The sequence below is a fragment of the Stegodyphus dumicola genome, chromosome 6 (genome assembly GCF_044657685.1).
Source record: "Stegodyphus dumicola isolate Sdum_Otavi_A_Nest chromosome 6, ASM4465768v1".
NCBI lineage: Eukaryota > Metazoa > Arthropoda > Arachnida > Araneae > Eresidae > Stegodyphus > Stegodyphus dumicola.
The window spans coordinates 89,707,891-89,733,303 of record NC_140773.1 but is presented as its reverse complement, the minus strand read 5'-3'; the positions used below and the strand labels follow the sequence as shown (position 1 = coordinate 89,733,303).

The 25,413-nt window shown below is 35.3% G+C and overlaps 1 protein-coding gene across 1 annotated transcript in view; it reads right to left on the bottom strand.

The window, feature by feature from the left end:
• The window catches only part of LOC118186557 (uncharacterized), a 32,221-nt gene extending 10,445 nt beyond the window's left edge, over positions 1–21,776 (bottom strand). The window contains exons 1-2 of the mRNA XM_035356665.2: positions 21,517–21,776; positions 8,491–8,617 (exon numbers count right to left, since the gene is read on the bottom strand). Of these exons, the coding sequence (XP_035212556.1) occupies positions 8,491–8,617; positions 21,517–21,553 (164 nt within the window). The 5' untranslated portion in view covers positions 21,554–21,776. The remainder of the gene's footprint in view (positions 1–8,490; positions 8,618–21,516) is intronic.
• Positions 21,777–25,413: the final 3,637 nt, after the last annotated feature.

The window sequence follows — 25,413 nt, the reverse complement described above, 5'->3', positions numbered from 1 at the left end:
AGAATATTCCACAGAAATACTTGTACAGGTGTTTACAGTATCACATCAGTTACACTTCATACAGTTAAGAACGTTAAACAAACGCATTGTGAAGCGCAGCTAAAGAGCGAAGCTATATTCGGAACTCACGTTAAGCTAACAGAACCTGACAGACCTCTCCGCTCTTATATAGTTTTCAACGGGCCGCCGAGGTATTTATGGTATTTTCTGCTTACTTGGAAGGTAATATGAGGGTCGAATTACGGTTACAGTGATACAGAGTCCCGACCTAAATGCCTCCAAATGTTTGCCAGGTTTGGCAACTTCTCGCCAAATTATCGAGATACCTATTTACTCAATGTTAAATAGACTTGCCCCTGTATTCTTACTTTTCTCTCCCAGCTTGTCTACATATTTCGCGTTACATTACACAGAAAAATGCATTAAAATCATCTATGCTTGTACAAATTCGTAACATTATTAGTGAAAACTTTTTCAAAATAACTATTAATAAGCAATTTAAAAGGAAAATCCACTGACGTATCATCCTCACTGAAATATTTTTGGATCAAATCTAGTAACTTCTAGGAGATAATTTAAATTAAGGGTTTCCTATGCAGTATTTCATTTATAATTCTATAAAATGAGAAACATTTTACATAAATTAGAAGTATCGCATTTCAGAAAAAAAAAAACATGGAACTTAACACGATACAGAATATTTCAAATCAAAGACTCCTATCAAATGCTTGTTAGAAGAATAAAGAGTTTCATAACCAGGTTTATCTACAGTTGTACATCCTGTTTAAGGTAACGAAATGAGGATATAAACTTCAGATAATGTGGTTTCTCGTGGATTTGTTCACATGCATGCCAATCTGAAAACGAAAAATACCAGTCCTAAAAGCAGCGAGTTCATTTCCTATAGGCTAACCAGTTTCAGAATTCAAACTTCTATGTAAACTATAATACATAACAATTAGTCACCTAAAGAGATTTCAGGAGAACATAGGTTAATTACATTTTCCACCTGAAACCACAATATACATAGATTGGTGAATCTTCCATCCAAAAATCGAATGAAAATGTATGGGATGTTTTGAAAAGATGGATAAAAAGCTAGAGAGGAGTTGGAGAGTACAGAAACCCGTTTGATCTACGCATGTTATATTTCATTTCCATAACATAAACACAGTTTAAAAAAGGGGGGAAATCATTGAATATAAAAACTACGGACTCTGAATTTAACATATTTTCACAACTTTTTACAACATATATATATTCAGTTTTAGGAGTGTAAGGAATACACAAAATATAAAAAAAATAAATTATAGCAATTGAAGCCCACACAACTTTAGAAAACCCCAACGAAAGATAATTATAATCCATTCAAAACGTAAAAACAAATGATTAATCCCTACCAGATCTACTTGAAAGCGAGAACTGCATTTATAGTAGTATGTACTGGCTTATCGCAAATGTAACCTTAGTTTCATGACCGACGTTTCAGCCGATATCTCAACACGGGTTGAAAATAAACAATTTTGACAGTTACTTCAGCATCTGCTGTTATCTTTTCATGTAATCGAATTAGATATTACAATTTGTCTAAACTTGCAGATGAGTGCATTCTAGTTACTTGTATTTCCTTAACACTGATTGGTACAACTTTCCAGATAAGAGTTCGATTTTAGCTTGTATGAGGTGAACAGAAGTGAGTAAAATTTAATTCTATCACACAGGTGATGGGGGCACTTGCGTCTAGCAGAGGTAAGCAGGTGGATGCCCCTCGTCCTTCATTATCCAGCGCTTACTGAAGAATTTAGTTAAGTTACAGGGCCACACGAGGGCTAAATGGCGACACAATGGTTACTCAATTCTATTACACAGATCGCTTCTACATAAGCCATAATTTGTTCCGTAATAACATTTACCTTTATGGACAAGAAACAAATTCCTTTAAGTTCCTTCATTTCCGGTTTGGTTTACTTTGAATGAAACACGGCAAAGCACATAAAGGAAGGAATGCCATCCTTAAAAACTCTGCAAAGGAAAACTCGCTCGTATACATCTTATACATGCGAAAAACACGAAAATGTCCGTGCAAGCGCCCCGTTGGGCGGTGGGATTCAAACCCAGGCTGAACTACCAGTGCTTATTAACTTTACCGCTTTGCCCTGGTGACCGCACCTTCATTTCCGATACTGAAGATAAGCGCATAATGAGAGCTAATTTCTTCATTATGTTGGCATAAAATACACAATGAAGTAACTAATACAGACGTTGCATTCTAATATTAATTTCTATAAGCACTCGGTAATTTTTGTAAGTAATTTTTGTAAGATTTTAATAAAATGTTCAATGACTAAGAACAGTGGGTACTTTTACGTTAATGGGGCACCAGTTACCAAATAAGCACCAATTATGGTAGGCTATTTATATCTCGCATGAATTACAATGACGTTGTGAATGAGCCGAAAAATGAACACCATTGTAGAAAGTTTCATCGATTTTCAGCTGCTTCATAGGAGCGCAGCGCAGTAAAACACGCGCAATGAGAAGGCGCATGAAAGAATACGACCAGGAAGCTAGGCTGGCACTCAGCATCTCATACCGAAAGGCACAAGCGGAATATAAAAGAGCAATTCTTAATGCAAAGCTTGCGTGTTGGAGAAACTTTTGCACTAATAATACCGATATTTATGGTGCGCTATTCAAAATAGCACGAGGTAGTGTCTTTAAACCGCCACAGCTTCGCCTTTTTGACAGTTCACCACCCGAGCAAGAGACTACAAAGGAGGCAGTACTCTCCAAAATCCTGGATGCAATCTTTCCCAACGACAGTCAGGAGGAATTCACAGAAAATTCTCACCTGGCATACCAGCTCTTCACGACGGCAACTGACGATCCTCCCTTTCAGGATCCGGAAGTCACCGCTATCATGTGTATTCTGCCCAAGCGAAAAGCACCAGGCCCTGACTCGCTTGATTACAGCATAGTCAAAGCTGTACACAAGGCAAAACCCGGATTCCTTTGCAAGTATTTCAACAAATTGCTGGAGCACAGGTATTTTCCAGTGGCATTCAAAACGGGGCAAGTAGTCCTCTTTGCCAAACCTGAGAAGCATCCGAATGACCCTACCTCCTTCCGCCCGATATGCTTGTTGTCGGCAATAGGGAAGGTTTTAGAAAAACTTGCAGTCACCAGACTAAAGCATCACCTCACCCGGAAAAAATTCTTGTCGCAGCTACAATTCGGTTTTAGGGAAAGCATATCAACGGTCCATGCCCTTGATCTTCTTCAGAAAGAAATCACGGAAGCTCGCAGTAACAATCAACACGTAGCAGTACTAAGTTTAGATCTCCAAAGTGCATTTGATTCCCTGTGGTGGCCTGCTGTGCTCGAAGCCCTGCACACAGCTGATATTCCAAACAATCTTTTACAGTTTTTAAAAGTCACCTCAGCAACAGAAAATTCATAGTTGTGCACGACGGAGGAATCATTACCAGACAACAGACCAGGGGCTGTCCACAGGGATCATGCGCTGGTCCTGTCCTATGGAACATGACTTTCAATTCGATCTTGTGCACTCAGTGGCCGGAAGGAGCGAAGGCATTTGCATTTGCAGATGATGCTACATTCATCGTCAGAGGACACAGCAGGCACGTTCTCGAAGCCCGCTGCAATGACGTTATCTCGCAGTTTGACATGCTCTGCAACCAAAAGAAGCTACGAATCTCGGAGCACAAGTCGAAATATATAATATTTCATAAACCTGGCCAGACACTCCTTCGCAATCCATGTATTAACCTTAGACAAAAGAGAGTAAAACGAGTGGAAGAACTAAAGCTTCTCGGCTTATTAATCGATGAAAAACTCTCCTGGCTCTCTCATTTGCGAGCTCAACGCATTAAAGCTCATAGAATAGCCTCCCGAATAAAGGGCATGCAAGGCTCAGACTGGGGGCTCCGTCCCCACATCCTAAAGATAATATACAGCACAGTGGTAGAAAAAATACTTATCTATGGAGCGGCCATATGGGCACTTCCAATGACTACAAGGAAGCAACAAATTTTGAACAGCGTTCAACGCCCATTTGTTTTGGCCATCACGAGGGCCTACAGGACCACAGCGACTGCAGCAGCCACAGTGCTGGCTGGACTTATTCCACTGCACATACGGGCCCAAATGGAAGCGGTCATCGCAAAAGTTACTCTGCTTAAGCAACCTGCTCAATACCAGAACCTCCATTTCTCACCGGAGGACTTTGAGAGCAATCTACAAGTTGCGGAAGTACACCCGGCCCTTTTCTGCAAGAATGTCCATGCTTATACAACGATGCTTGAAGACAACAACGATCACTCTAATGCCCTTAAGATTTATACAGATGGCTCCCAGGTGAATGGAACGACAGGCTGTAGCTATACCATCAAACGAAATGGAAGCACCTTAAGGTCTTGGAAAGGCTTTCTGGGCGCAGGCAACTCGGTCTGTCAGGCGGAAGCCGAAGCCATACGCCAGGCAATCCTAGCAGCGAGTCAATTTAGCTACTCCACCGCAGAAATACACACCGACAGCCTGTCAGCAATTCATGCAATTCGGAATCCTTTTCACAGGTCGCCCATCATAGGGCGCATTCAGCAAACCCTGCACCAGTACGAAGGACGCATCCTCATCTTCTGGATTAAAGCACACGCTGGACACCAGGGGAATGAGGAGGCAGATTTACTAGCCAAAGAAGCCGCGAGCAATCTCGATGCTGAACAACTGGCAATAAAATTACCAAAATCCTATGTAACGAAGGCTGTTCTAAACGCCGCACTCAAGCAATGGCAGGAAGAGTGGAATTCTATTCCGCAAGGAAGAAGGACCTACGAATTCGCTCACAAAGTCAGCCTTGAGAGACAGATATCTCAGCCACACATCACCAGATTTATAACGGGTCATGGTCCATTCCCCGATTATTTTCTAGATCGAAGAATAACAAACAACATCTGTGTGTGTGGCCAGCCAGGTAGCCCGGACCATTATGTCACCTTCTGCCCACTAACACGACAGTGGCACATAACACAGATCCAGCCTATAAAAGATTCTTCATTCGCCAACCAGCGGTACTTAAAAAACTCAAAAGTATTATGGACAGACTGCAAGCATTAGGCCAGGACTTGTGTGATTCGGCTTAACCACAACCCTATCCTTTATGTAAATGTATATTAATGTATAAGTGTATCATTTCTATTACTGTATGTATAGCCACTTAGGATGATACACGATTACGTGTTACCATTATTCTTCATCTATCGTATAATGTATAAGTGCCATTTTCAGTATTTCATTTCCATTAAAGTATAAGTCTTTAAGTGTATCATTTGTACTAATATATATGTATAGCCAAATAAGGTAATACACGAATATGTGTAACCTTTAATTGTCATCGTTCACACTGATACACAATTTTCATTCTCAGTGTATCATTTCTGTCAACGTATAGGTGTGTATGTATCATTTTTATTGATGTGTGTATAGTCCAGTAGAATAATGTATGATTATGTGTTTTCATTTATCGCCATCATTTGTATGTGTTTATGCATATCATTTCTAGTAGTTTATGTATAGTCATATAGGATGACACACGATTACGTATTCATTAATTGTCACACGATTACGTGTATTCATTAATTGTCATCTTCTGCATTATTGCGCCAGTTGCGTCAGTGTTTCATTTCTTTTAATGTATAAGTGTTTATTGTTTGCCTATCTCATTAACCCCTTAGACCAATATACATATGTATCCAATGTACCTATACCACCAATGTACCTATGTATGAAACTTAATTAATTGTATACTGAAGCATATATATGCACACGCCCTTGTTTGGCCACGTCAATACCACATATTCTCCATTAATATATTTCCGATGCAGCCCTTTCAGGAAGTCGCCAGGGTTGTGTTGTTCTAAATAGGTGCGGGTACCGGACGACACCCGATTTGTCATATTAAGCCGTCCGGGTGTCCGGGCCCTGCATTCACCTGTCACCTGCTTCATAGGATGAATTGGCGGCTATCTAGTATGAATACATGCAAGTTAACAACAAATATAGATGCTTTTATACATTTTTTGAACGATTTCGGGGCCAATAAATGCCTAAAATGTAAATATTTTTTTTAATATTTGATCCTATAGCTTTTTTTCAGGACAGTAAGTTTGCATTGTGATTTGAATGATAGAAGGGCTTTTCATTAAATTTCTGTGGGTATTGATTTCCATTCCTCTTCCACTATGTTCCAGAGTCCATTACCCGTGGTGGGTTTGCGCTTAGAAAGAGCTCTTTTAGAAGACCAAGGACACAATAGCCCATTGATGAAATGTCACGAATCTTCACAGGAATACGTTGAAAAAATACATAATCAATTTCTACATCAGTATTCAATTTTCAAGTAATACTGCGGTACTTTTAGAAGTATGACTTGTTGTTTCATCTTGATGACATTTCAGTCTTTGAAAGTCACTGGAATAAAGAAATTGAATTTTTTTGTAAATAATATCAGACCTAAAACTTTCGCTTGATAATATATTCAGTTGATTTTAACATTCTTTTCTACTCTTCTTATTTTTAATTCCCCAATGTAACAGAATCCTGCGATAAACAAATCGCTTATCAAAACTTTCTTTGCATTGACAGAACACGCTTTGTAATTTTTTTAAGCTTTCATTTTCGATAATAGGCCTTTTTTTATTGCAGTCATTTAAGTAAATCCCTGCTTCATCAACGATCATAGTGTACTTCCATTTATCTGCTGCCTGCAAAAGCTGGTGAACATAATACTTTTTCAAGTTGGTTTATTTCACTTATGCAGACAGCAAAGCTGCTACAGATGCATTTAAGACTTTCTGCACCGGCGGATTATCTTGTTACCAACGGTTAAACTTTAGAAACATACCTTTTTCGGATATTTGTTTGGAGTCCTCTCTCCATAAAGAAGTAATGACCAATTTTTTCCCCTTCCGATTTATAATGTTGCTTATTTTCCACTCAAGTTTTAACACCATGAATTTCACAACGATTATGAATAAGAATATCTCTCTTCGGAAAGCGAAAAATCTCATTGTTCAACCCATACTTGTTTACATGCCACATCTTGAAAGAAAAACTAAAACTATATTTTTATTTCAAATAAGCTGTTGCCACAAATTTTTATTTCAAAATATTTGCTTTTTAATTCTTTATTGAAATTGTTCTAAAAATGTCTAAACGCCCTCTGTAAAACGTTAATGATATTGATACGCACGCAAAATAAATACAAGTGTTGGCACTGCCCTCCGCCGTCAAAATTCCTGTCTTATCGAATTCGCATAGTGGCGACTGCATAAAAGACATTTTGGTAATGTTAAATTAAATCAGCACTTTTATGTCTCTTGGGAAATATGAAATATGCGTCTTTATTTAAAAAATATTTTCTATATTTAATAAAATAATCAATTTCAAATCTATAAATGTTAGGATTGCTGCTGTCTAGTTTAGAGTTAACGCAAAAGCTTATGCTTAGCGATATATGGCTGCCCGTTAACACAAATATACCCAATAATGCGAAGAGATTGGGCTTTTCTTTCATCTCCAAAAAATTAAATTACGCTCCTTTGTATAAAATCATTTTATTTCATTTCAAAGTTTTAAAATTGTTATTAGATTAAAACAACTTTCCTCTTGCGGCTTTAATATAGATTTGAAAATTGTATTGATTATAAGTTTATTCTTCCCACAAAGATTTAATCAATATAAAAGTTGTTAGCTCTATACAACACGCCTTAATGTTTCTGCAATATAATAAAATGTTACGATTTTTCCTGACATGCTATCATTAAATTAATGCAGTTAACTCGGATGCGCTCTAAGGACGTTAGATTTTCTCTCATTTCGCAAATTTGAAATCTTGTTGCTAATCGTATTGATAATTTCGTAAAAAAGCAACAGAAAATGAACATGTCACACATGTAAGTTTGCCAACTTCCTTGAAACACAGATTTATTACAGCAAAAGAAGAAATAACAGAAACCCTCACATTTGCATTACATACATGTACTATAGATTTAATTTTATAACGGTGTGAGAATTTGCAGAGGCACAGCATATGTTAAATTTCTGCTCGACGTCTGCCATATAATCAAGTTATATTTTGCTTAAGACTGGATTTTCGAATCTTAGATTTTTAAAGTCAGATACTGGAAAAGTCTTAAATTTAGAAATGTTATGTTTCTAAATTAAAATCTAAAAGATGTAACCCAGATAAAAACTGATAAGATGTTCCACTTGACTTGAAGATGCACATTATACAAATTTAAAGGAGCATGCCGCACTATTTAATGTCACATAATCGTGTCAAACACTGATGAATTCATTACTTCATTACTTCTTATGATCAACAAATTTTTAAAAAAATTAAAAATTCATCTATTCCTAAAAGATTTAAGGTGAAAACTCTGGGAAGAATATTGCAGAACTGATACTTACGTGCAAGCTGATAACGCTTTCTCTACATCCAATTTAATCCCAGAGGGGCTCACAAAACCCAAAAATTCCGTTAAGCAACACTGCACAGCATCTACACCGCACTGAGCTTTAGTTGCTGAGTAAAAAGCTGGAAAATTAAATAAACATTTATTCAATTAATTATTACCTCATATAAATTAACATAATAAAGTATTCATTAAACACCAAGAGCAATAAAAAAAAGGCTTCAATCCTAAATAATATTCCCTTTAATTCTTTTGCTAACTTGGCGGTACAATAGTAAATGAGAACAAAAACGTTCAAAACGTATGTAAAAGTGTTATCTTATTTCTAATGCTTTGTTGTTCTTCAAGACCGCATTCTGTTTGAAAATCTGAACTACATTTCGCCAATTTTTCATGAAGTGTTTTACTTAAGGTGTCAGAAAAGCTCATGAGTGACGAAGTAATAAGAACATTAAACGCTATTAGTTATTTTGGTAATTTAATGGAATGGCTGACTATGTATTTTTAGATTATTCTCCCAATGAATAAAGGCCCCACTAGTGACCGAATGGTCACGACCGCTGAATACTGGTAGCTCGTCCTGGGTCCGAACCTACGGGAACGGGCGGTTGTATGGCTGGTTTTTCCCACACGTATCGTAAGTACGAGGTAGTTTCCCTCTGGAAATCCTCCATAAAGACATCTCTCCCTTAAGGAGACAGACCGTGGAATTTGCCATATTCAAATAATCTAATCCAATGAACAAAGTAAATACGTTTCTCTCGGAAAGTCCTCCGTGCATCCCCCTATCTCAGAACAGACAACCTTCGAGTGTTTGCCGTAAATAAATACCGAACAATTTTGAAAAACAGAACGTTGTACAGAGAAATACCAAAAGAGTACTAAAAAGCAGACGATCTCTACAGGGCTCACAAGTTTTAGTCTTACGCAAAGACAACTAATTTTTCTGGTTAAAGTAATCCACAATTTATTCACGTTTCCTAGTCTTTTTTAGTACACTTGATTAAGCAAATGGTGTTTATTTTGGATAAAATTTTCAAAACTCAGGGGTTCCAAACCCTATGCTCACGGCCACCAAGGCACCAGCCGATCGTTTAACGTGTGCCCGCCGCATTGCGATCACAATAAAAATATTTTAATTTTGAATAAAATTCTACATGAAAGTTCTCATTTTTAATGAAATAAAATTGCGCCCGAGAGAGATACCAGCATAAAGCGAAATGCGACTGATCTCTATGTGCATGTATCCAACTATAAATTCACTTTGAAAAAGTAAATGGTGCCGGCCGTCCAACAGATTCCAGAATGTGCTCTTAGGGACAAAAAGGTTGAGGACCCCTGCACTAAAGTATTTGATTAACTGATTAATGCAAAACACGTGAAGACCGTCTGAAAACTCGAAACATTCTTTCTTAGAGAACTTTCCAAGGAAAACTCACTCCTAATTATGTATGAGGAAACCCTATGCAGCTAGTCCGTCAAATTACTAGTGTTCAGCGGTCATACACTTGGCTTCTGGTACTAATTTACTAGTTAATACTTTTGGCTAACAACTAAATTCAGTTATATTTCCTGAAATAATTTTCAGCATTTGTTAAATGTATGGCAACAAATTTCACTTAAAGCGTATACTTTCGGGTGTTTTATATCGCTGGAACAATGCATTATTTTCCATTCCGCTAAAATTTGCAGTTATAGGCAAAGTTATGACATGTTATTTTATTTACATTTTAGATTTGAAATATTTTTACGGATGCTTAAATAAATGGCTAAACTTGAGTAATGACAATGTTACAAAGCCTCTTGAAGCTGAATCGATTAATTAAAAAAGTATATAAAAGTACGAAATGAAAAATATGATGGGAAATTTCTCTATTCTAGCTTTATTTTCTACAACTCTGGTGGCAATGAATAACCTCTTTGTTTAATTTTCAATAATGTTTTGGCTATAGAGACTATGAAACCAAGAAAATTAAACAGGTATCTTGTATCCAAGCATCCCTCGTATGTCAACAGACCAAAAGAGTTTTCGAACGAATGCTAAAAATCTTCAAATAGAGGAAACCAATATTTTGAGAAATTTAAGACTTAACGAAAAATATTTATTGGCGTCTTACGAAGTTTCATATCAGACTGCAAAAATTATTGGCAGATAATGGCTCTCTAGGCACCATACGTCATTCCACGTACCTCTGAAGCACCACTGGGCAGTCAATGGTACTCTCCACGTACCAGAAGGAATTCTAGCTCCAATAAAGCAATTACCTGCTGCTATTAAAATGGTATAAATACTTCACGTACGTAAAATACAGCAATAATATCAGGAAAATTCCTTTGTCAAACGATACTGTCGCTAACCGAATTCCTAAAATAAGCAACGGTTAATTCGAGCAAAATTATTTTACCTAAAGAAAGCCCAAAATTTACAATTCAGTTGGAGAAAATAGTTGCTATTTCAAAATGACTCATTTTTGTCAGTGTAGCAGATACACATTTGTGAATCAATCATAGACGAAGAATTGTTATTTTGTCGTTCTTTAGAAGACATAAGAAAGAAACACATGTAACGGTAAAAATGACGAATTTTTCAAAACTGAAGGTTTAGAATGGGAAAACTACGCAGATGGTGCAAAAGGAGGGAGATGAAAATAGCTTCTTTAGCTTCTTTTGAGCTGCCGGCAAAGAATCATGTAACTTTTACAAGCTGTCTAATCTCTCCAGATTTCCTTATATAAAAACAAAGATTTGACGTGTACACCACATGACTTCCTTATACAGAATACTAAATTATACGCATTTTTTGCTACATTTCATTTAAAATTATTTCCTCGAATTTCATTAGAGATGGATTTCTCATTCAATTAATTCAGTTCTCACTTCACGCCAAGGCAAAAATACATAAAACCTCAAAATGTCTTTACTAAAAACTGAAAAATATAAAATACCAAATATAGTTCAAACTTTTCTTACAATTAAAATTAATTTCTACGCAAAAAAAAGGGTAATTCGGATAGTGTGAAAGATAGCAAATTTTTCGGTGCACAAAAATGAAAGATTACTTTTCGTCCCATTCGGCAAAACGCCACTGAAGATGCAGAAACTGACATAATTCACTCTTCTATGTTTCAAAATGCAAGCAATTTAGATGCTACAATAAAGAAAAGAAAATTATTCTGCTTAACCTCACTTAAACTTTTAAATAGATAATTCTACAATTATTGCATGCAGATTAATTAAAGGCATAAAATCCTTAACCGGAAGATAATAACAATATAATTCAATCTTTTTAAAGCAAAAAAATGCACAATTTACCAACATATAGGAATAAAAATAAATTCAGAGCCAAGTAACAGAATGGGTTATATATATACACTTTTGATGCTACTGATTGCAACCAAAAAGGGAGGTGAACAACTACATGTTATAGCAGTCCTTTATTCAAAACTTCCAAGGTTCTGAGTGTACTCGTTTTTGAGTTATGCGAGATACATACATACCCACGTACGTACAGACGCAACGAAAAAATTTCTTCTGAATCAATTTGAAATCAGTTTTATAATTCGTTTGGGGAAAAAGAGTCCTTTATTCCGTCTTTGCGTACAGATGTCACGTAGAAATAATGTTAATTCGCATTCGATGGCGGTCAAAATGGATATTTTCTTTGAAATAAGATTCCCGAGAATTTTCGTGAATACAATACTTCTTTTAGTTCGTACAAGGAAATAATTACCAACATAACTGAACAATGTGCTTCAGGATGTTCTCAAAATTATTAAGCTTTTAATAAAAGCCTTATTTTAACCTTATTCTTTACTTTTTTAAAAGCCTGAAAATCCAATATAGCATCTTATTAATTATAAGTCTTATTACATATAAATGTCAAGAGGAGGAAGTTTAAAATTGTTATTAAAAGACGGAATTGCTATTTTTGTGACCGAACAAAAATTTGATCTCTCCGCTTTTTGAAAACGACTTATGGCTGGCTATCAAAGCTGTGCTGGTTTTCAGATATTTAAGAATCTAAACAATCTCAACTTGTCTCTTCAAGGAAAAATTAGCAATACATTACTTGCTTCGAATGCTAAAACTGAATATTTTTATTTAAAAAGATCAGCATCGAATAGGATGAGACAAAGTGGAAAATGATTTTCATTATCTACAGTTTTAAAATAGAGAAAAAATAATTTAGAAACGAACTGCAAACCTTTTTTATAGATCACTCAAATATAGATCTCTGAAAAACTCTAAAAACAGTCTTACAAATACATTATATCGATTTTTAATTTCAAAAAATTATCTAGGTGTCAAAACAAAATTTTGATTGGCATTAATGAGATTAATCGCATACCATAATAGCCCAACATGAATTTGTAGAGTAATTGAGTGAATCAACACTTGAGTTTTAACGAAAAACGTTGACAGGATTCTGGATCGAAGCTAAAACTGAATTTCAAACAATTTATGAAACGACATTAATTGTTGTTCTGCCATTCATCACCATATACTGAAGTGAAACCACTTTTTCAACTTTAATTCTTATTAAATCCAAATAACGTTGAAAATGGTTCCTTATGTTCAGCAATGTCAAATTTTGCACCAAGATTTAATTTTTTATGCAAAAAACGCTTATCCCTCTCTTTAAGACTTGATTTTTCTTTCATTAATTTCTTTATATTTGAAACAAAACTTAAAACTACGGTACTTTTCCGCTTCGCCGGCGCAAATCTCGCCAAGCAAACTCTGTTGGCGACAGCAAACAGTATGCACATGAAAAATTTAGCTCTAAGAATTTTTTATTTTGAAGGCATAAACATTTTAATATCGTTTAAAATTTTGTAAAACGCTAATAAATAAAGACAATAAATTTATAAAAAGACATTAATTTAAGAATTTACTATGCTTTCTTTCATGGTTCAACATCCTGATTCGCCGGTTCGTATCACGTAACCCCAAGTGATCTCATCTCACATAAACTACGCTGCAAAAATCTAATTCTCTCAGTCATTATCTACATTCAAGTTAAATCTTAATTTGAAGTACAAGTTTAAATGCAAGGATTATTTCAGTTCGTACGGATAGCTTACTCAGAAATTATATAAAACCGCAATGCTTTACTTCGCTAGTGCATTCTCGTTAGAATTGATGAATTTAACCCTTGATTTTGCCTTTTCTATATTTTCGCCTTCGGGTGAACTGTGTGATTGCATCCTAATTGTCTTAATTACCGCAAATGGCATAAAATTGAACTATCCGGGTAAAAATTGTATGTAATTGTATGCCAGTATTCAAAGAAACAATCAATCTGGTAAGAAATAGCTGCGACTTGTTTTGAAAATGAAGCGTAAAAGCTTACTAGCGAAGATATCCTGTTTGGCATCAGTTGTACCATTATGCGCCGGCAAAACGGAAAAGTACCAAAACTACTTCTTTTTATATGTGCATTTCTTACCGAACAAAGTTATGGGAAAATATTTTTGTACCTTTATATATAATATCTGGGGTTGTGAAAAAATCTCGATGTTAAAAAGATGTCATGAATGAAAAATGTTTAAAAAGCGCTATACTATAGGAAGTTACCGTCACACACATACAACAACAACAACAACAACAACAACAACAACAAAAAAAAAAAAAAAAAAAAAAAAAAAAAAAAAAAAACTGAAGTGGCCAGAAATTGATTAGACAGAGAAAAGAAATGAGCAACTTTTTAAAACAGCAGAAACGCAGAATCTTTTCCGCAACCGGACAAAATGCGCGAAACAGTTTTCTGTAGAAAGATCAAATACGCAATGTGTTATGTGATATATACGACAATATATGATATATACACCAATGTGAAATTAAATGTTATTTTAACACATTTACTTTCCTAGTGGTACTTACGTAATCGCAACCATCTTAGTAGAAGAAGCCAAATTTTCAGAAAGTGCCAAACTCTGGCAACCCCGCTCATAATCATTTCAGTCAAGCAACGCCAGTTTCATATGCGTTCTATTTTGTTATATTCCAAATTCCCACGGTTTTATACCTCGTTAAGATGGGGTATCCCATGTCACTTGCTTAGAATATGGTACAAGACAGCGGTGGAAAGAATTATTCTGTATGCCGCTGAACGAGAGGCTGCAATGGTTAACGTATGCAGGCTTTGGCGCACTATGAGTCTCCGGGGACAAATCTATATCCATACTGATTATGAGCATCACATACCGCAAGTTCCCTGCCACCCTGCTAAAACTAACCTTGTACACACTATCTACTTTAATAGAACACAGGACGCGGGATTTTCAAATGGTGTTTTCACTGATGGCTCTAAAACTCCCGGGGGCACGGGAAGCGTATACTGTATACTTTCTGGAGGAGTTTTAACGTATGAGTGGAAAAGATCGTTTCTGAAACTATCTTTCAGGCGGATCAGCAATCAGAGCAGCTCATCTCAACCTGAAGAATAATCCCACAGTGCCCAATATCATCTACATAGACTCAAATTCAAGCCTCGCTGCGATAGTTGGAACTCGTTTTCGCATCCCTATCGGCAGCAGCATTAGAGACATTCTAATCCACATGCCTGCTTTACAAAGACCCTCACTCATCTGGGTGCCCACTCATACGGGAATAGAAGGAAATGAGAGAGCAAATGTTGTCGCAAAGGAAGCAGCGAATTCATCCATTTTGCGAGAAGTCCCGACACTTAGGCCAGTCTCGGACCTAAAGAGTGGGACATTCCATCAGCTCCTAAGAATATGGCAAGAACGTTGGGATCAAGCCTTCACAGGCAGACGTGTTTACAAGCTCATTCCCAAGGTCAAGACAACAATCCAAACTTATAGCAATTACATGACGTGTTTCCTCACTGGTCATGGGCCCTTCCCTTCATACTTCTGCCGCTTTGGCTTGAGAGAAAATGGTAACTGTGAATGTGGGGAGGAGGGTCATCCAGACCATTTTGTGCTCTCCTGTCCACACACAGCACTTAACAGCCTCAAGCACCCAGGAGCCAGATTCTGTCCAAACTGCTTCCAGAATCTACAAAGTAAAAGAGTTGCCCAGCGGAAACTGAAGACAATTGACTACTGAATTAGCAATTACTCTTCTGACGCTAGAAGATAGTAGTCATAAAAGTCTATATAAACTATCAAAATCGTAAAAACAACCTTGTATTTAGCGTAAGTATGGTTTCTAAATTCCAGGTATTTCTTTCTCCTGATGAGGAGGGACCTTTAGCTGCCCTCGAAATCGATTGAGTGTTACAATATACTTACACTAAATACAAGGTTGTTTTTACGATTTTGATTGTAACATTAGCGTGTTTCTCTTCTAGCCTATATAAAATAGTTAAATTTGTCAGCAACAGAGTGTGTGATATGCATGTTCAATATATTATTTCTATTTATGCTGTGCCAGGTTCCCATACATAAAGTTCGTACTGTATCCGAATGCTGTAATGTATCTGTACATGTTTATATCTTATTTACGGTACCTAATTTATACTAAGGATCACGCGTACTTCAATGGCATGCTTCTTGTAAAATTTAACTATCATGATAACGTATATGTATAAATGTATATATGAATATGAGTATGTATACTTTTATTTGTTTCAGAATATATATGTATGTAAGTGTGTATATATCTGTATCTGAGTTGGTATTTAGAAGGTTTACTTCCCTAATCACTATATTCTATGGGCGACTCTATTTGTCTTCAAGAAACGTTCGATTATTTTGAATATTATTATGAGCTATTCTACTTTACAAGCCAGGAACATTTAGAAGAAATTGCATATACTTTAGAAAAATCTAATTTTCATCGATGGAGTTGCCCAGACATGCAAAGCTAAGACGTAAAGCTCTGATATGGAAGAAAAATGCGCGTTTGGTTTCAAAAGTTTAGAAATGTTTAAGGCAAAGCACAACTGGGCTGTTTACCTATGAATTCGATCATCAGGTGTTTTTATGGTTTGGTTTGTTTAAACAAAGGGCTATGTTCCTAAGTTGGAAGCTTGCCTTCGTGGTTTTTTCTAATAGAAACTGGGTCGTATACACGTTACACACGGGAAAAATCAAGAAAATGATCATCCAGTCAAACCGTTTGCCCGGATTCGAATCCCGGACCGAACTACCACTGTTCAGCGACTGCTCGGCCGCTGGTGGGACCAGGTGCTTTTATATTTCAGTACTACAGAAGGGTAAAACAGAATTATTTATCCGGTAGAAATAAAAGGTTAAAACAACAATGAGCGAGACTATGCATTTGATAGTGGAAAAATTAAAACAGTGTTTTTGAAAATATCTCATGGCTAAGTTATTAGAGAAAATCTGTCAATGGCTTAAAGCTTCAAATAATTTTGATATTTTGTAGAGAGAAATTAATTATATCAGTGGAAACCTGACAATGCAATGCTACCAATGTTTTTATAAAAGCATTATTTGACGGAAAAATCAGCGTTTAGTGTATTTTTATTATTGGTCGCCAGTGAGCTGTTGCAAACTTAATAGGACTTATATAATAAAAACCAATTAAGAACATTCCCATTCATAACAACTTTTATCAAATCTTTTCCAAATGCTCTGCCGCTGACGTACCAATACTAACAGCTTGTAATATTTTTGAAATTGAAAAAGAAAGTTATTCAAAAAAAAAGAAGAATATTACAACAGGGTTTTGACTTTTTGCATTAGAATTAAAAATGACACATTTGTGGAACATAATGTTACGATAATTACCCAATATGGTATAATTCTGCTTTTATTTATTACTAAATTTTGAAATTTGCCTGAATAATGGCTGTCAAGGTATTTATGTTGCAGTTACGTTTACAACTTCTGCTTATTATTATTGAAGAATTAGTATTTTTTAGTGCTACAAGTGTTAATTACGAAAATTACCTACACCTTAGTAGATTGATTCACATTTATGCAGTAGTATTCATGGATGGATTAGAAAAAAATCCCTTTCTTTATTGATGATAAAATACCTTGCATTTTCTGCAAATTAGTTTCAGCAAAGTGGAGAAGACCTCATGCAGCCAGTCTGGAATGGAAAAACTGCGAGCTAGCAATCTTATGGCTTTAATTCAGTTTGTTAACTGCCTCTCTTAACACTTACATAAAAATGTAGATATTCAATACTCTTTCCGGATAATTTTAAAATGATTTTTGGACAGCTGAAATATCATTTATCTAAATAGCTACTTGACAGTTACGGGCATGATATATTTTAAAAGGAATTCATTTTCTTTCACCTCACGTCGAATAGTGCTAGAGAGGAAAGGTACGCTAAACATAGCAAATTTTATCTGGTTTCAAATTTCAAAAACCAACAGGCTGATAAGAGATTTTTTCCATATATAACGTATATGAAAACAATTTTTTTTTTTTTTTTTTTTTTTTTTTTTTTTTTTTAAGAATTTAGCACTCTGCTGTTTAATTCAGTTAATCTCCCTCAGAAAAGACATGGGAGTGAGATTATCTCTTTCACCAAGAATCGAGTTCTTACACTACTTTGTTTTAACCTTGTACACATTTTAACCACTGAAAACGTTGACCAAACCAATTTTTAAAAAAATTATTAATTGTGCGATCTGTTAAATATAGAATTTAGTGTGCTTTTCTATTAGCAGAGCGCCTCATGATGCCAAACCTAAATGTTTGAGAAATTAATTAAAAATAAGAGTGCGAACCCTAATATATGCAAGTTTCAAGGGAAAAAGACTAAAAATAATAACATTTAAAGATTAGAATAAAAAATGGATTTCACCACATTGATTTTGTATTACACACAGTGCTGCCACTTATGTTTAACATCGACGACAACACCTGTATCTTTTCATGCCCACCATCTAGATTTCAAGTATTAGAAATCTAGGTTATAGGCAGACAATAACACGCTATTCCGACATTTTGCTCCATCAAATTCGTAATTTATAAGAGACGTAACAAAGAAGTATCTGAAAATCTCAGACAATAATTGTGTCGATGATTCTTTCTTCCTGCTTAGTTGTAAGAATGTCACGGCGCCGCGTTAACCATAAAATACGATGAAGAATACATGGTTATCATCTATAATATATCGTTGTAATAATCATGATTACTATTTATAATAATCACGCTAAGTAATATAGCTAGCACACAGTAACTATTACTCCAAAAGCTATACACTCAATTCTCGGGAGTGTGGCGCATTTCATTTTCTTCTTTACTAGAAAAGATTTTGTAAAAGAGCAATATTGAAAATTACGATCAGTCGGTTACAGTGACAAAGGTGGTTTGAAGGACACCAAATCACAATTTTGGTGTATCTATAAGAATTATTTATTGTTGAAAAAATATCCACGCGCCAAGCAAAAATGGATATGGCTATTCAAAACTTCAAATTATTGGAATCTCAATCAACAATCTTGAGATTTATTTGCCTTTCCGGAATATAAAGATCGAATACTGTGAAATGAAATTCTCCAGCCCCAGAGCCACTAAAATTACCTTAATATCAAACGAACTTCATGGTAGTTGATAAGACAACGACAGTCTATTCGCAATGCCAAGCCAAGATAAAGCAATGTCAAGAATACCTACCTATTCTCATAAACAGAAATGGTGACGAATTTCCACAAAAAGGACTCCTGTCATGTTTGCTAAACAGATTAATAATTTTCAATCACGTGCAGAAGCATTTTAAGCATCCGCTTATACGTGGGTGACCACTACAGCATAAGCAAATATTCAAGAAGGTTAAGATTTTTCCAGCTGTGTTTAACATTGCTACTTGTCCTACAGCAATTGCATTGCTTTCTTTCCTAAGATGCGTAAGCAGTCAGATATAGATATTGAATTTTTTTGGATTTGGAGATATTAATTATATCTGCCCATAGGTAGTCTTACCTTTGCCGAGTGCTAAGGGAAATTTACACATTACACATGCGGACTACAAAGCACTTGAAACCATTTCGTTTCCGTAATTTTGAAACCGGGTCGAACGTTGTCTCATTTGAGGCTTTCCCAAATAATGCTTTTACAAAAACGCACCATTTTAGGCTTTCTTTGTGAGACAGGTAATAATAATTCGCCTTTTGGCCTTTCTATTCACAGTCAATGTTAAATCAGAAATTTTGATCGACTGGTTCCATAAGCAAAATGGAATTATGGCAAAGCACTCGAAAGATATATACTTAAAAGGAGGGATGCCGCCTTCGCGGAGGACTTTCTAAGGATAACTGCTCGAGCACACGTTACACATGGGGAAGAACGACGAACGTCCATGCAGCCAGTCCTCTGGGTGGGATTCGATCCCTAGACCGAACTACCATCGTTCAACGTTCGTTCTGCCCCTGGTGGGACGAAAATGTGATCAGAGGCGTTGTAACTCTGAAACATAAACGGAAAGATGTGAAAATTATTCTCCGTCCCTTAAACGTAGTGCTGAGCCACTATTTAGATACAACATTAACGTCATATAGTGGTGATGCAAATACAGTAACAAAGCTTTGATTACAGTTTAGTGTTGTAATCTTTAGATATGCCCACGTCATTTTCTAGATAATAATTTCGCCAAAATTATTTTGAAAATTTAACATATTAAATGCAAACGAAAATGGACTGAGTTAACATTAAATGCTATTTAAAAAAAAAAGATGCGCCAGAGACTCGTGAAATCTGTAACTGATATTTCTATTCCAGCTTTAAATGAAATAACTGTGGTATTTTAACGACTAATTTTTTTAAATGTGCGTTTTATCGTTGAGGAGCAAGCTGAGGCATATATAGACGAATGGGTTATTTATGACCATCTGTCAAATGGAGTTATTATTGGAACTCAGATACATGCTATGTTCTCTTTTCCATAATATACGTATTTACCGTTCACCTTAAATGCCCTCTTTTTTTTTCAGTTTTCTTTGTTCCACTCGCATTTTTGGCGTTATTTAAAGTTGTGAACTTTACCTTCTAAATTTCTGCCTCTAAAGCGAATAGTGAGAAAATTTTCTAGATTCAGTGAAATCTGTCTGATACGCACTTAACATCTTAAACTATTGCTTTTTCCGAGAGGAGGTGTATTTTAAGAAAAGACAGTTCCATAATATTAAAAATTTTCCTTAATATTAAAGAAAGACCAGATTGGCGCAGTTTTTGATGTTCTTATCAAGAAACCTGCAGAAAGAAAAAGCCCTGAAGTGGCACGAATTTTGTTGCCACCTCCTAAATGCCAGAGTGAAAAAATTTGAAATGAAACATTACTGGTCGAACTACTAGTGTTCTTGAGGTCTTACACAGTCTGCTCAGCAGGATATCTATTCTAGGCGGCTAAAGAGTCGACTGCAGAAGTGTTCTCCATGTGCAACTTATATGCGACCTATTTTCGCTTTACTGCTTGCTATAGCTGCCGTATAGTCTTGCATCACAGAATCCTTTAAGGTAAGTAATCTTAAACACATGTTAGAGGAACAGACACACACACACACACACACACACACATATACATATATCGTTTAAAATTTCATTAGTTTTTAATGCTTGCACAAGGTAACAGAATTATTGCAATAATTTTCGTGAAATAATTATGTTCTTTTATTTCGACAACATTTTCGTGTATGAATTTACAACTTTTATTTATTCAAATTGTAGCCAACATCTAGTATTTTTGGTTTAATCTCATATTTTTAATATGTTTAATAGAAATATCTTTATACTAATTTCCATTATTTTATTTATACCTTATATGAAAAAATTCTACAAATAACCATATCTTGGTTGAAAGAAAAATGCAATTTTTGTGTCGCAAATAGTATATACTACATTTTCACATTACTTATTTTACATATTATTTGTAAACGCATTATACTGTATCTTACGTTAAACTCTCTAGATCCTATGAGAATTAGAAAAGCCGTATCGTCCCAAAATTATAAATCACCTTAAACACCACTTTATTTCCTAACTTATTCTAGTAGTTTAAGAATTATTAATGAAATTGAGTAACACCGATTTATTTTGAATTAAGAAATGCTCACATAGAAATAGTAACTTACTCGATATTGCCACGAGCGTCGTCAATACGGTTAGCATGTTTACAAACAGACTTCCAGTACTTATCGCAACGCCCAACTATCTCAAGCCGGTAACAGCGTTGAAAGGTATAGAAGTTCACGTTGTCACCTTGATAACGCAGAACATATTCACTGTGACGTCACTTCCTTTCGCAGATGGCGAAATTAGCTGTCCTCACTACGGCAAATTTTAGAAAGAATTCTTGTATAGAACCTGTATCTTTCGACTTTACATCCGTTTTGAGAATATGTACACATATGCCCATCAAACTAGTTTTGCAACTGCTCGTGACGTAAGGTTTATTCTTTTAGGGATGATTTGGGAAAAATTCTTTATTATTCCCTACGCGTTTGTTTTTAGGGAAAAAGAGGAATTCTGTTTACTGCAGTCGAATTGTATACTAATGTTGTAAGCAAAATATTTTTAATTACTTCCAACTTGAAATATTCAAAATTATCATTACGCATTATATAAAACAGTAACGAATTTCACATATTTATAAAACTCATATTTGTTATTTAAATGTTAAGTAAAATGCTAACAAAATAACAAGAATTAATGTTATTGCTATCAAACAGAGCTGTTACGTAAGGCGTTCCGTTTCAAATAATGGCTAGCTCAGAAAGGATTCATAAATCATCTACCCGATGAATTACCAGCTATCTTATAAATGGAGCACTTCAAATCTTGTAAACTTAAAAAGCTTTATTTACACTAATGTACAAGTTAAGTCAGTCTCTATCTGGCCTTTGATTCGTTAGCGTAGTGATGCCATTCTCAACATCTTCCCCCCTTTCGTGTTGCTGAATACCTACTCAAAATATTGAAGTCTATCAAGTTCAATCTTAGTGGCATTTTAACAATTCTACCAGATCGTGTCTTTGAACTATCTTAGAACTGTCACATACATCGGAGACATCAGTGTGGTCAGGAGATCGGGGTGGATTTGAAAAGAAAGGAGGAAAAAAACCCGAAAAAATGGAAAAAAAATCAAAAAACAAACAAACAGTAAAAGTAGAAAAAAATATCAATGTCCAGGTGGTGAATGTTAAATATCTTTATACTAATTTCCATTATTTTATTAATACCTTAAATGAAAAAATTCTACAAATAACCATATCTTGGTTGAAAGAAAAATACAATTTTTGTGTCGCAAATAGTATATACTACTTTTTCACATTACTTATTTTACAATTATTTTTATATCTTGTGCACCACCAGTTCATCTGATCAGCAGAGGTTGACGGGATAATGGTGCCTTCATGGCATATCATTCGTACTTCATAACAATTAGACTGATGAACTTTCGTTGTCTCATAAGGACCAAAGAATTTGGGACGAAGTCTAAGTCCAAGTTTCAGTCGAAGTCCAAGTTGGATTGGCATTTGCTCTTCAAGTTTGTATTTGCAGGCTCTTTTATGACGTTTCTTTGGGCGTGAAGCGGCTAATGATTATGAAACAGTAATTTTTCTACCAGATATTTCAGCATTCTTTATTGTCTCAAAAGCTTCAACTGCATCTTTTTCCTGTCTATAACTTATGGTAGTATTTGGATGTACATGTGATAAATTCAGAGTTATTCGAGATGCTTTTGGAAAACGTTCGGCAATTTGAAAAATCGTAGTGTTAGCTGGAATGCCAGAGATAAGTATTGTCCTTGAATTATGTTTCTGTTCTTTGGGAGTTTCTGCTCTTTTAGCAGGTGTTTTCTCGTTTTCTTGATCAGCAAATTGATTCAGTTGATTTTGCACATTTTCTTCATTATTCTTCACGATTGGATCATCATCGACATCATCATGACCATTAGCTTCAACATCATCTTCATCATGTGGTAAAAAATGCCCCTTGTCAATATTATCAGTTACCTTTTCAATTATATTCAATTTTTCCCATTCTCGGAAAATCGTAGTATATTCTTCGAAAAATGCTGTATCTTGTGCTCGCTGGCACATCCTTTATGAAGCTTCCAAGTTAAATCTTCATTTGTCGGCAAATCGACTATATCAAATTTAAAAAGTAAACAAAGTTCATATCTACCATCCGAAAGAATTTTCACATTATTTTTAAACTCTTACAAAACTCTAGAATGTTCTACATTCTTTTTATTATTTTCTATGGGATCTGAAATACCTACGGATTCTAAAGACCACAAATCTTTTATCGAATAATTACTAACATGCAATGAAATTACATTCAAAAGTATCTTCATTGCTATCTCCAAATGACTCATGCTTCCCAGTTAACACATGTCCCAAACAAGTCTCAATCAAAAATAATACTGAATCCAACCGAACAGATTTATTAGTAAATAAAAGGCCGGTAATATTCGTTTCCAAAAGCAAACCGATCTCACAGAAGAACCCAAATCAAACTGACGCCTCTATCTTTCAGTTTAACTACGAATTTTGCCGTTCACGTTTGGCACTGTGCCACAAATTTTGCTCTCTGATAGTGCTTCGATTTGAAAGCAGAGCCATCCAATACCGAAATGAATAAATTATAAACATCGTGAATCTGCGCTAGCGTTTCTCTTCCCCCAAATAATGAATGCTTCAATTTAATTTGCCTTAATGGTTTTAAATTCTTTACTAATTTTTTACTGACATACGAATGCTGAGAAGCTGTATCCAGTAATGTGCGTACTTTAAGCTCAATATTCTTAAATTTAAACTATTAGAGTCATTAAATAAACATTTTCTATTCTACAGTTATTAGTTAATGTCCTGGTGTCAGTTACGTCACTTCTAGATTTTTCATTTGCGCTTTTTTCTTGGCGATTAGGACACATTAAAGAATGGTGATTATTATTACAGTACATGCAGGAATTTTTTACTCGACATGTTTTATAAGTGTGTCCCAATCTGAAACATCCAAAACAGGCACCTTTTTTAATTATATATTTTCTTAGCTTCTATTGTCATATTTCTAGCTTCACAAAAGAGACAGTTAAAATTGTGCTTACTTGGTTTCTCAAAATTTGATGTACTTACTGACGCAGCTGCGGTGGCGGATTCTAGATTTGTATTTAGTGTATCCTTTTTCTTAGAAATATGATTTGAACCAAACCCAGTGCAGGCTAAGATGACCATTTCTTCTCCTTTCACTTCTTGTTTAAGAAAATTCATCAAATATTCAAGGCATCGATCATCAGGTTGAGGTGCTGCTTTTAAATTCTGGTTTCTCTCCCAAGCAATTACTATTTCTTCTGGCAGGTAGGATTCAACTAAAGGCGTTAAGAAATCACCATACTTCTCTTGCTCTCTTCCAGTACAAGTTAGTCTTCTCCTCCAAACCTTTCTCGAAGCTTAGCGATTGCTTTCAGATAATTCTGGATTGCTGGAAAGCTCTCAACTATCCGTGCGGATCTGGACTGAGGAACAACTGCTTGCAGAAGGTACTGGAATTTATCTTCATTGCAATCGTCGGATCTTCATGGATCTTCGAAAATTGGCTGCAAAACGCCGAAACTTCCTTTACTTCGCAGTTGAATTTCTTTAGTTCAATCATCGGCAGTTTAAATTTGCGCTTCTCTGGTAATTCAGTAGGTAAAGGATTCTTCAACAGCTTTTCGAATTGAGAACACAGTTCAAAATATTTATCTCTATAAGGCTCAGACCAAATAAAATCTACTCCATATTGCTTTTCAGCATCTTTAAATTGAAGAATTATTCACGTTTCTTCCTTTTGGCAATTTTCAATTCGATTAAACTTGTTTTTAAGCTGTAGTTCCAGAACCGAAAGTAGCTTCAAATCATGAATATCAAATATCAGTTCTGCATCAGTTTTGTTTGCACATGTGGTAAAAAAATTTCTTACACATTTCCGTTCAGTTTTCAGCAGTGTAAGCTCCATTTTCAATTTATTTTAGCTTTTATCGC